Source organism: Malus domestica, chromosome 15 (genome assembly GCF_042453785.1).
Source record: "Malus domestica chromosome 15, GDT2T_hap1".
Lineage (NCBI taxonomy): Eukaryota > Viridiplantae > Streptophyta > Magnoliopsida > Rosales > Rosaceae > Malus > Malus domestica.
Window position 1 is genome coordinate 7,451,781 of NC_091675.1, and position 11,872 is coordinate 7,463,652.

Genomic DNA, 11,872 nt, shown 5'->3' on the forward strand with positions numbered 1-11,872 from the left:
CTTGTTGATTCCATTTCATTTAAATGTGATGTTTTTTTGGCTCACGTGTTGTTCAATGTACAAATGTGGACGGAGTAAAAAATTGGACGACTTGAAAATAATTGGCTCTCTATAAAAATTTAGAAGAATAAATCTTGGTCATTGAATCCTTGACTAATTATCTAACAATAAAAAATCGCAAGCAATCAATAAAATACACCAAACTAATCTGATATTTACAATCCTTCTCATATTCTTTCACCTTCTACAGAGGCCAATTCTCAATTAGATGTGCTCAGCTTGGCACCAAATAAAATGTTTCCATGAAACAATTAGTACATTATTTAATTTATCAAATGTCTGATAAAAAAATGATCAAATGTCATTATTCGGAACAAAATATAAAGAAATTGCAACTTAAATATACTTTACAAAAATGTAAAATTCCCCACCCAAACTTGGAACATGGCTACCAATTACTAGCTGAACTCAATACCGTAATCCTATACGGTAATAAAAGACGCCGTATCTACGGTGTTACGGTGTATAGCAGGCAAATGCGCAAATTTGACCATACAAAATGGTTTCCTTCACTTCTGAATCCTAAGTAATTCAATGCAGGTACGTGCACAAAATAAGGTCGTTTTTCAATTTGCTCAGCATTTCTGAATTTGGAGCTCGTGGAGCAAGAAGCATACACACCTCCCTGGGTGCTGAACGAACTTCAGCATCCCACGTTCAGTTGAACCACCTTGTGAGGGAGAATTGGTGAATGTTCATATGAATTGAGTTGTGAAAGGTAGTGATCATCATAGTGCTGCTTGGGCTTCTTCAATTTGTTCTCTCGTAGGTCGACCAATTTTTCTTACATCCTTACCAGACAAAAGCTTCAATGCACCCTCGAGGGTGATTTCAGTGGGTTTGCTATACTGCATGTGTAATTAAGATAATCCAACTCATTAAACTCGGTAAAATCTTGTGCAATGTTGATCAAAACTCTTGACAACAGAATTCTGAATGTATATAAAAAGAATACCTTAGGAACAGAAGCAATTGTGCGCCGATGTCTAACTGCAAACCCAACCTTTGAAACCTTTAAAATGACTGGTTGTCCATCAGCTGGATGTTTTCCCTGAAATGAAATTAAAACAGGTAATCGGAGAGAGAGAGAGAGAGAGAGAGAGAGAGAGAGAGAGAGAGAGAGAGAAAGTTCAAGGATGATAAAGAGCAGGAAATGGAACTCAGCAATAAGAATGAAAAACAAACCAATGTCACAGGATATCGCAGCAACTCCAGCGCATATTCAAGGGTAATCGAGTTCACATCCTTTATCTGAAAAGTAATTTCATGTGAAAATATAGATTCAGATTTCAAATAAAAGTGTGGTGAGTCTTCAATACAAGTGCACACAAAGACGGAAGGAGGAGAAGAAAAATGAGCAAAAGGCATTGGTAAACTTGAAACGGGCATCGAAATTTTGTTGGTACATCAATGCACTAGTCAAAACAACTACTACGTAAGACAGCACATATTTCAAAACAACTACTACGAAAGACAGCACATATTTAAGTATTATGGATATGATTTTGGACAGCAGTTTTCGAATGAACACAAAAAATGGCAAGAAGATGTGTAAATGAATGAAACAAGAATAAAATGTTCCAATATGTAGTTGCAACACAACTTTTACATACATGGGATACATTGGCTCTTTTAGGTACGTAAGTCTTCCTGTCTTCACCAAGTTGTACATAGCATCCGTAAGGACCTTTCTTCAAAAGAACCTGAAAGAGTACATAGGCTTTTTTTAGTGTAAACATATCTTGTAAATAATAAATTCAAGAAAAGCCACTGCTCCACCCTTAAAGCAACAAAATATCAAAATTCAAAGCAAACCTTTTCACTGGAAACTGGACTTAGACCTAGCAGTTTTGGTTCCTCCATGCTGCTGTTCTTTTTTTGACCGTCTTCTTCTTCTTCTTCTTCTTCATCACTGTAAAATGTCTTAGCAATGTATCTATTTGCAGCAACAAAAGGAAACATTGATCAATTATGGATAGTGATTTTTCTTTCGCTACAACTAAGACAAATTTAGGCCAACAAAATGCAACTTGAAACTAGAACAAAGCTCAGCAATTTCAGTTTATTATGTTATAGAAAGGAGCCATGTCTGATAACTCAATCTTTCGTTTCAGTTTAAATGACCTGGAAATACTTAGTCAATTGACTTGCCAGCTCTGCCCATATATGTAGGCACACGGCCACGGGCAATGAAACTGGTTTGTTTGTTACTCTGAATTTTCCTTTTCCTTTCTTGTCACTTGTACTGCTACTGGCAATAGAATGATCAACTCACAATATAGCCCACATGCATGAGACTTTATACCATAGCTTTTCATACTCACTTGCACTGTGGGTGTTGATCACAACCTATAAAATAGCCAGCACCGAACCGACTCACTTTGAAAATCAAACTGCCTTCCGCACAACTGAAACATGTACAAGTTAAAATTGTAATGTGTTAGAAAAATGTTCTCAAGAAAACAGTTTCAATCACAACATAAATTACATGATAATGACAGCATCTGCTTACTATGGGCATGTCCTGCTTTGGTCGGGAAGAGAAGCAAACAAGAAGTCTCCAAATTTCTTCTCCATCATCTTCTCTACCTGTGATATTGAATGGCTTATTATAAACAGGAAAGTTATTCCAAGTACAGGTATTTTACAAAAAGAGGCTTGATTTTAACAAAGACCCAATTATGCAGAATAATGAACTAAGAATTTTAATTTAGTTTCCTATTTTTTTTGTTACCTTCCTGTTCTTATTACTTTCCTGTTTCCAGTAAGTTTAGGATTGCAATCCCGTTTCTAGCAAGATTACGTCATTATAAAATATAAATACATACTTTGTAATTCAGTTGAAGCAGAATTGATAAGACTTGAATGATTTATTAAACAGATTTTCTCCCTGAGTATCTTTGTTTCTCCTTCTTCCCTCCCGTCACTATAATTTATGTATCGAATCATTGGTCTTCTTGCCATATTCTCCTTGTGCTGACTATCTATTACTCTTCTCTTGAACTCTAATTCTCTCTCCTCTAAATCCCTCTCTAATTTCTAAATCCTTGTTGCTTGTTCTACAAACCAAATCTTACCTGATGAATATGAACAGTACTGGTACGTTCACAATAAGTGCTGAATCGGGTCCAATAATCTTTAAGGAGGCCTTTCCATTCAGTCAAGCCAGCAGAGACATTATCAAGCTGGATCAAAAGTGAGAGACAAAGAAGTCAGTCACCAGGAACAAAAAAGGGAAATCAAGTACATCAAATAATTAACAATGACAGAACAACATTGCTTGATGGAAGAAATATTATACGCATTAATTCTTTTCTATTACAAAATATTTAAACTTATACTGAAAAATGTAATAGTCAATATAGAATTACCTCAGTCTCCATGTCAGCAGTAAAACTATAATCTGTGACCTCGGAAAAATGGTTGCCGAGAAATGCTGACACCTAAAAGTAAGAAAAATAAAATAAAACAAATTGGGAGGACGTAAGGAAAATCAACATATCTCATGGACTCAGTGATTGAGGAATCCAATGTTAAGTATGCTCTTCAACTAAGAACTATCGAGAAACTAATGAAAAGGCAACCAAGAAACCAGCAAAAAATAATATAAAATGGCACAACTTAGGGTTTAGGGGAAAAAATCCACATAACAATGGACTTGCATGGATCTACAAGAGAGCATGTAAAGGTCTTTTCCGTTTCTTTGATTTGCATTAATTCAAAAGGAATGCCGGAACATACCATACGACCACGAAATTCTGGATGTAATACAAGGCTTTTCACTGTCACATAGTTTCTACCCTGGCACCACAAATCAATAGGAAATCCGAATATTGTTAGGTTAAAAAATCACAATAAAAAGACCGGCCAAAATACTTCCCAAATTGTTGACAAGACACAAGTTTGACAAGAAATAAGAAGTTCTTGAGAAACTACTAATAAGGTTTCTAAGGATATGAGATAGACATAACTCAAAAGTTGTGTACAATTTCCGTTAGAATAATACATTTAAACATATGATCAAAGAAAACCTGACAAATTGAACACATTCAATTACCTGTAAAACCTTCAGAGTGCTCGCATATGTTGAAGGTCTTCCAATCCCAAGCTCCTCCAATTTCTTAATCTATAGAACGCAACAACACAAGGGTCAGAAAACCAAAGCTAAACAAAGGTACACCAGTTATAACACTAACTTAAAGCGTTTGTTATGATTAAACCTTCCATGTATGGAGTACATTCAAATAGTAGAAACAACTCTGGAGGCGTCAATTTTGAAGTAATCCTTATTGGCAATAGATTCATAGTCCCCCCTTCCAAAGACAATAACTAAAGAAATCTAACAGCATTTCTTGTATAATGTAAAACAAAAATAAAATACTACCAGTGCTGCCTCAGAGTAGCGGGGAGGAGGTTGAGTACGGTGCTCCTTGAGTTCCACTTTACCAATATCTAATGGATCCCCATACTACAGAATCAAAATAAAACACTTAATCAAGAAACAACGCTGGCACATCAAGGAAACTTTTACAAACATTCAAAGATTAAAAAAAAAAAAAGGATAAATCTCGTATGAAATTGAACTGAATAAGAGTTATATGTTTTCCTTGTGAACTAAACGTGCCATACCACCTGCTAACAGGCTAAGAGCCATATATGGTTCCACATTGTATTCAATACCATAGGCTCTTATCTTGAAATTAAGACAGGGCATGTGTATTTGAGCATATGTGGGTGGGGGAAATAGGAGTCCAAATTTACCTTCAATGAATTAAGAAGTACAAAAGCTTCGTCATGACTGTTCCCTTCATGTTCTTTATATTTGACTGCTTGAGCTTCCATGTCCTAAAAATTAGAAATTAAACACGCTCAAAATCTCACATAAAAGCATGCAACAAAGTGCAAATTTAAGATATGGCACCAAATCAATCACATAAAAGTCAAGCTACATGAATAAGAGGCTATTTACTTTCCAAATCCAGACATAAGAACTGCCTTTTAAAAACAAATAATAACTTGCAATTATATGGATTTGTGCAATTCCCAATTTGGATCCTATGACTAATAGATATGATAAGTTCATGACACCAAAAGTTAAACCGGCATATAAGCTCGTATAAGTAGCAATATTTGAACATTTCATGGGTATTAAAGTGTATCCCCTTATAAAGAAAAAAATAGCAAAGTCATGCCATAACTGAGAAACATTAAAAAGATTCCATTAATTACCATAACAAGAATCGATTCAGTTTACTGATACTCAAGGATTCCCTCCAGTTTCAGTGACACAATTTTAGAAATGTAAAGGTGTTATGACGGTGGCACATGAGCCAAATGCATATGTTTACAACAACACTAAGATGGAAAACAGAATTATACCTCCAAGACTGCCTGATATCCAGGGAACTCAACCCTTGAGGACAAAGAGCGGAGAACAATGGAGTTGCGAGCATTTCCAATATTGAGTTGTATCTGGTACATTGATGGGGAAATGAATAAGGCAAGAGATGATGAATTTGCATTACATATGTATGAATGGAACGTAAGAACAAGGATATGAGGAAAAGTCAACAAGTTAATGTTCTTTTTGACAAAGAATGTGTTGCTTCTGTCACTATAACCTATGAGAACCAGAGTTTTAGCATTAAACTTTGAATAAATTAAATTTCAGTCACTTGTACTCTTCTCAGCAAAGTATATGCTAACACCTAGGAATTGTTCTAAATAGCATCATCCAATTAGATCTCCCTGAAATCCGTAGTGATAGGAAGCAAACTGTGTTTTCCTCTCTTAATTTCACCCTCTATTCCAGTTTAAGAATGCATAACAACTGTGAGCCTTTTTTTCTGAGAAATAGAAAACATGATGATGACTGCATAACAAAGTAAAGTCGATTTATGTTATGTAGCACAAATAGACAAGCAATCCTAACGTGGTATAAAATGCACTTTTAACATTCCTAGCTATCAAGGCAATACGCAGTGTTACTCATAAGCTGGAAATTACTGTATTCCCACTATGATGACAGTTCAGATGCACACGCACATACTGAACTTTATAAGATAATAAAAAAATAAAAATAAAAAACATAGTTTGAAGACAGTGGAACTACAGTGTACAACAAAGTACAGTAACGTATATTAAAGATATTCTAGAAATGCAACTACTTGTCAAAAAAGAAGAAACAGCATGGACATAATTAATTTTTTACATAAGAAAATAAATTATTCATATGAGAAAACAGAAATTGGCAGCCTGCATTATTGCAATGTTGACCAATGGATAGTAACAGTTATTTTTGCAGCCTGTTTGTTCCCATCAATTAAAAGAGAAGAATTTTCATAATGTTGTATTCTAACCTGCTCAATTGTAACAGGCTCCATCTGACATGCCACTGTCCGACACCAAATAAGAGTGTACAACTTCATGGAATCTTCATCAAGTACCCCGCGGAGCAATGCTAGATTCCAAGAAGAAAATTTTATAGTCAGTTCACTAGAATGAGCCTATCAACAGATTAATTGTACATCTGAAAAACTTGCTTTAAAAAAATGTAGAAATTTTCACGTAGCATGCAAAATTGTTTAGTTACATGGCAATCTTCGAACATCAGTGGGTCTGATTGCTTCATGGGCCTCTTGGGAATTCTTCACTTTCTTAAAAAATTTGCGTGCACTTTCTGATGCAAAATTCTGTCCATACCTGCATCAAAGGAATATTGTTTTAAAGGGAAAACATATAGATCTCATTGCATAAATATAACCACAAATAGCGGAAACTTATAGGTCACCACTCCATTATGGGAACAAGTATTTATATGAACTAAGTTTTGAAACTATAAGTCATTTTAAGCTCTCACTCTCAATGCTTTAGGCCAATGGTGATTCCAAAAACTGGGCAAATTAAATTTCAAACCTTAAAAGCTAAAAAACTATAAGTTTTGAAATTGTAGGCTGAAATAAGCATAAATTATATTAGAACCTTTCTGGATTGAATAAAAAAACATGAAACTACTTGTTCAGGACCCTGGGAAAATACACTTGCATCATGGAAAAAAATGACAGCATAAAGACATGAACATGCATATCATTGTTTAGCATTACATCTAAATTTAAATTCCAAATAAAATAGAAGCCATCTTGACATTTATCTGCAGCACCTTTCAATGACCAAGGAGCGCACATCCTTACAGGCTTCATCAGAAATCTGAAGAAATTAAAAGCCATCAGTATTAGAAATAATGATAGATATCACTCTCAACTAGAAATGAATTTTATACGAATCATTGAGACAGTGTAAATCATGCGCACATGTGCAAACAATCAGCATACGTTGTAGTAGTTATCATCACAAAGAAACGAAGTACATTTATAATCCTGAGCAAACTCAATAGAAAATTAGCAGCCTTAGACAAACACTACCCCATAAAATTCATCTTTTTACATTGTGCAGTATAAAAGAAACCAATTTGCAACTAAGGAATTTTAAACAATACATACCATTCCAAAAGAGCAGTTCAGTTCAGTTATGAAAATAATTAACTAGAAGACAAAAAACTCAATCAAGTTTTTGTGCAAAAAGATACATACATGTAGTCCATCTGTTCGGGTGTATGTGATCAAACCCGTTGCTTTACCATCAGATAACTGAACCCCCTCGTAAAGTTTCTGTGCAAGCTGCAAATATAATGTATCTTCCATTAGCCAGACAAGTGTTGTATGTGTATATATACGATGCATATCCTTAAAGCAAATAAAAAGGTATATATACAGTTTTCAATTCAAAGGATGAAATCATAAGATTAACTGAATCAAAGAAAAAACTAGTGGCTAGAACAGAAGAGGAACGTGAAGATAAATGCTCTTTAGATGGAGGAAATCAGAAGATAAATGCTCTCACGAGCGCACCTTCATTGTATATGCTGCACTGAAATGTAATTTGTTGGCAGCATCCTGCTGAAGTGTGGATGTTATATACGGCGTGGGAGGATTCTTCCGCATTTTGTTTTTCTTAGAATTAACAACTTGAAAATTTTCTGAATTAATCTGCTGTTCAATTTCTTTTGCTTCGGTATGAGAACTGATAGAAAATTGATTTAGCTTTTTGGAATCATAATGGGTCAAGTATGCTGGGAAGGATGGAGCATTAACTGATGAATCCTTTTCTTTTTTCTTCAATTCAACCGCAGTAGTCCAATATTCCTGTGGTTTAAATTCATCAATTTCCATTTCTCTATCGCACAGAAGAGCCAGTGCAGCAGATTGGACTCGCCCCGCAGACTGGCAACCTGGTAGTTTCCTCCACAACAGTGGTGAAATGTTAAATCCAATCAAATAATCAAGTGCACGCCGTGCAAGGTAAGCATGGACCAAGTTCTCATCAATTTCTCTTGGAGCTTGCAGCGCGCTTTTGATAGAGGCCTCAGTGATTTCATGAAAAACAACCCTGGCTACAGTAACATCTTCACGTAAAGCATCCTGTTGTTGCAGCATCTCAATAATATGCCAAGCAATAGCCTCTCCTTCACGATCAGGATCTGATGCAAGAATAAGAGTTTCTGCTCTGATGAAGGTGAGATAAATAAGAAATTCAGAAACATCGCCCCAAAATGAAATTAAGAGAGAAATACTTATGATGGAAAGTTCAATATCATTCCTATACATTAGCAGCTAGTATTGTTAGTAGTTTGTGGCTAATTGGATCTGAATGAAAATGATAAGAAATCATACCCTGTTAGTGCAACCTTTATGCTATTTAGATGAGTCCAGGCAGCAGATGGAACTTCCCACACCATACTAAAATCATCATCAGGCCGTACAGATCCAGACCTAGCAGCCAAGTCCCTTACATGACCATAGCTAGGAAGAACTTCAAACATATCATCAAGATAACCCTGAATAACCTTCGCCTTTGTAGCAGATTCCACCACCACTACAGTTTTCCCAGTTGCGGGGTACAACTGCTTCAGTGTCATTTTCCCATGAGGTTTCATTTTGCCTATTTTTTGTGGTATAAGTTTCTGTGGCGACTTAGTATCTGAATTTATTAATTTTCCCTTTCTAAAAGAGTTCCCACCTTTCTTCTTTGGCTGGGGTTTTGTTGAAGAAACATCAACAATTTCCACGGGAGTTTTCGCAGTGAGGTTCAACTGAAAGACTGCAGTGTTAGTTAAAATATTGCAATGTGATGATAAGATTCAATCCTAATTCTACTAAAAAATTTATAGTTGCTATTTGCTAACCTCTGAAACTTCCGCCGACTGTTTGCCACTTTTGGTACCACCAGATTTCTTTGGTTGAGAAGTAACCTTAGAACTTTGTGACATAGCAGCTTCTGCTGGAGGATTTGCAGCAGAAATTTGTTCTTTAGTTTTCTTTCTCTTCGACCTCTTTTTCCCTTTGACTTTTGAGACCCGGGTATCATTTCTTATAGGAGAACTAGAACACAAAGATCCCAATTTTCCAGCCCCCTTCTCACTTCCAACTTGCTGTTCGGTTAAGGCTTCTACTTCAACATCTTTAGAGATACTAGAATCAGTAGCTTTGGTTTTGCTTTGAGCTGCCAATGCCTTTATCCGTTTCTTGCATTTAATAAGCCTTCTGAAAAAAAACGTATTTCCACTATTCCTACCATCTTGGACACCCACACTCTCTCCTTTGTTTATCACAGATGGAACTTGAGAGAAAAACCTCTTGGGAAAAGCTCCAGCACTATGATTAGTTAAACCCAATCTGCAACTATTCTTAAAAGAGCCACAATTGACAATACCAGCAGGCCCTAAAGAATTAAGCGAACCATGTTTAAGATGAGAATGAAATGTAAAAGCGCATTCAGACCCATCGCCACTTCTTCTGAAAGGATGAAAATTTGGCCCAAACTTTGAATGGTTGGCCGTGATCATGCAAGAAACTCCGGACTTATTTAACCTATAATTTCTGTATACATTCGTTGTCAAATTTGACGAAGATAGTAAGCAAGCGCATGAATAAGCCTCAAACACCCTCCACTGCAGCTGTAACACCAAAATGTTGCACGTCACTATAAGATTTTCCGGGAGTCGGCATACTTTGGCAAATTTGGCACACACATTGACACAAAAACACACATATACATTACACACACACACACAAACAAAAAAAATTTCCGAATATCCCGTGTTGCATTAGTTAGCACAACCAAGATAATTTAATCAAACCGAACAAGAATCTATGCATAATATTAAAATTCATCGACAAAATGTCCCATTCCAAGTGAAAAAAAGCTTCAAACTTCAATTCTCCAACAACCAAAACATCCCCTAATAAGTACAATCACTTGAAAAAATTGGCCTTCTGGGAAATGCATGAAATTGAAGAAATCCCAGAAGATGGAAATAACAGAGAGTATCAAAACTGAAAGGGAAAAGTGGGAACCTTGGCCATGGAGCGGCGGAGACACAGGGCGGAGGCAGCAAAAGTGTTTGAGAAAATGAAGGAGGAAGCGGTGGCGGGAGCGGGGGCGGTGGACAGCCGTTGAAAATGTATCATCGCCATGCCAGTTTCATTTGCTTAACGCAAACAAAGATAAACGAGTGAGAGTGAGTTGAGTTTCGAATGTTTTGTTATACAGTCAGAGAGAGAGAGAGAGTGTGTGTGTGTGTGAGAGAGAGCGCTTACGAAACAAGGGTTTTGATCGAAGGGTTTTAGGGCAGGTTTTCGGATTCGGGTACATGGTTGGCTTCAAATTCTGTTCCAATATTTATGGGCCATTTGTGGCAGAATTAATTACTTGCTACATACCCGCAGCGGATAGCGGGACTCGTCTTTCTCGTGCAATTAATTAATTTAATGTCATGTTTTGTTATAACTTATATGTCACTAAAAGTTGTTATTTGGCATTTGTTAGTTCAAATTCTTATCTTAAACAATGATTTGATGAGAAAAATTTTAACCATCAGAACAATCAACTCTTACGTTCGAACACTAAACTGAAATACTATGTCACTCATCGTTAAGTCACATAAAACTATATCATTATATTCGAATCACAACCCTCCAACATGAACCTTAAATGTTGAACCATAACCATATATGTTCAATTGACCCAAGCCTTGGATCTCAAACATGGACCTGTGAGCAATTTTAATCCCTCTTCAAAATTCTTTGTGAAACAACATAAAACCGTGCTGCTAAGTCATCGTTTTTTACAATACAATACCAAAAATTATTCTCATTTCAAAATAGTAAAATTTAATTCAATTGCAAAAGAAAAACACAACACGATGCCCTTGTCAACTGTCTTATCCACAAATGTTAAACTCCTTCATAATTCTCTAAAATTATCCTTCACTCAAAGTTAAAAATTGTTTCACATTAACAAAAGTAATTAAGTAAGGGGATAAAAAAAGGAGGGAAATAATCTTGGAAGTTAAAATGGAAGTTTCTTATTCGATATAGAAATTTTTTTGGCAAGAGTTGTTAGACTATCTCCAACCCTTGGGCTAAAAGCCAAATTTTTTAGCCCAGAAAATTTAGCTTTTAGCCCAGAAACATCTTTTCTGCTCCAACCCTTATACCCTAAGGGTGCGTTTGTTTGGCCTCATTAAATGGGACTGGACTGGACTGGACTACAGTCTCATGTTTGGTAGGTGCTAGGACTAAGTTAAGTGGGACTAAAGGGGACTCGTTCCGACTAGAGAGCTCGCTAAAGGGTCTTAGCGAGACCCCCCAAAATGAAGCGGACTGCTAAGACGTTCGCTCTTCGCGTCGTCTGCTCCACGACCTTGCCGTCAAATCCTCACAATCCTTCCCCGCATGGATCTTCCTCTCTCTCC

The 11,872-nt window shown here is 36.2% G+C and overlaps 1 protein-coding gene across 3 annotated transcripts; it reads right to left on the bottom strand.

Annotated features, from left to right (window-relative positions):
* Nucleotides 1-297: 297 nt before the first annotated feature.
* LOC103456080 (uncharacterized) lies at nt 298-10,806 on the bottom strand. 3 transcript variants are annotated; one of them, XR_011576131.1, is made up of 22 exons: nt 10,473-10,806; nt 9,302-10,072; nt 8,790-9,208; nt 7,968-8,622; nt 7,650-7,736; nt 7,220-7,266; nt 6,653-6,762; nt 6,420-6,520; nt 5,440-5,532; nt 4,822-4,905; nt 4,445-4,528; nt 4,118-4,186; nt 3,802-3,861; nt 3,432-3,503; nt 3,138-3,245; nt 2,573-2,649; nt 2,185-2,468; nt 1,876-1,996; nt 1,674-1,763; nt 1,246-1,311; nt 1,016-1,111; nt 298-908 (listed from the first exon to the last, which is right to left on the bottom strand). XR_011576131.1 is itself a non-coding variant. In XM_008395710.4 (22 exons), exons 1-22 carry the CDS (start codon nt 10,590-10,592, stop codon nt 789-791), a joined length of 3,534 nt encoding a protein of 1,177 aa, XP_008393932.4. In that variant the 5' UTR covers nt 10,593-10,806; the 3' UTR covers nt 298-788. The 3 variants fall into 3 exon arrangements, 2 of the variants coding, with proteins under 2 accessions (XP_008393932.4, XP_070669846.1); XM_008395710.4 differs by having other exon boundaries at nt 2,385-2,468; XM_070813745.1 differs by having other exon boundaries at nt 2,385-2,468; nt 8,790-9,216.
* Between the last annotated feature and the right edge of the window lie 1,066 nt (nt 10,807-11,872).

What these genes read in the sequence shown, in the direction of transcription:
- LOC103456080 (XM_008395710.4), bottom strand. Translation starts at nt 10,592, where the DNA reads ATGGCGATGATACATTTTCAACGGCTGTCCACCGCCCCCGCTCCCGCC. An exon ending in CCCGAACAGATGGACTACAT is followed by an intron (nt 7,267 to 7,649) that starts GTATGTATCTTT and finishes TAATTTCTTCAG; the next exon opens with ATTTCTGATGAAGCCTGTAA. An exon ending in AAAGAGCCAATGTATCCCAT is followed by an intron (nt 1,312 to 1,673) that starts GTATGTAAAAGT and finishes ATTACTTTTCAG; the next exon opens with ATAAAGGATGTGAACTCGAT.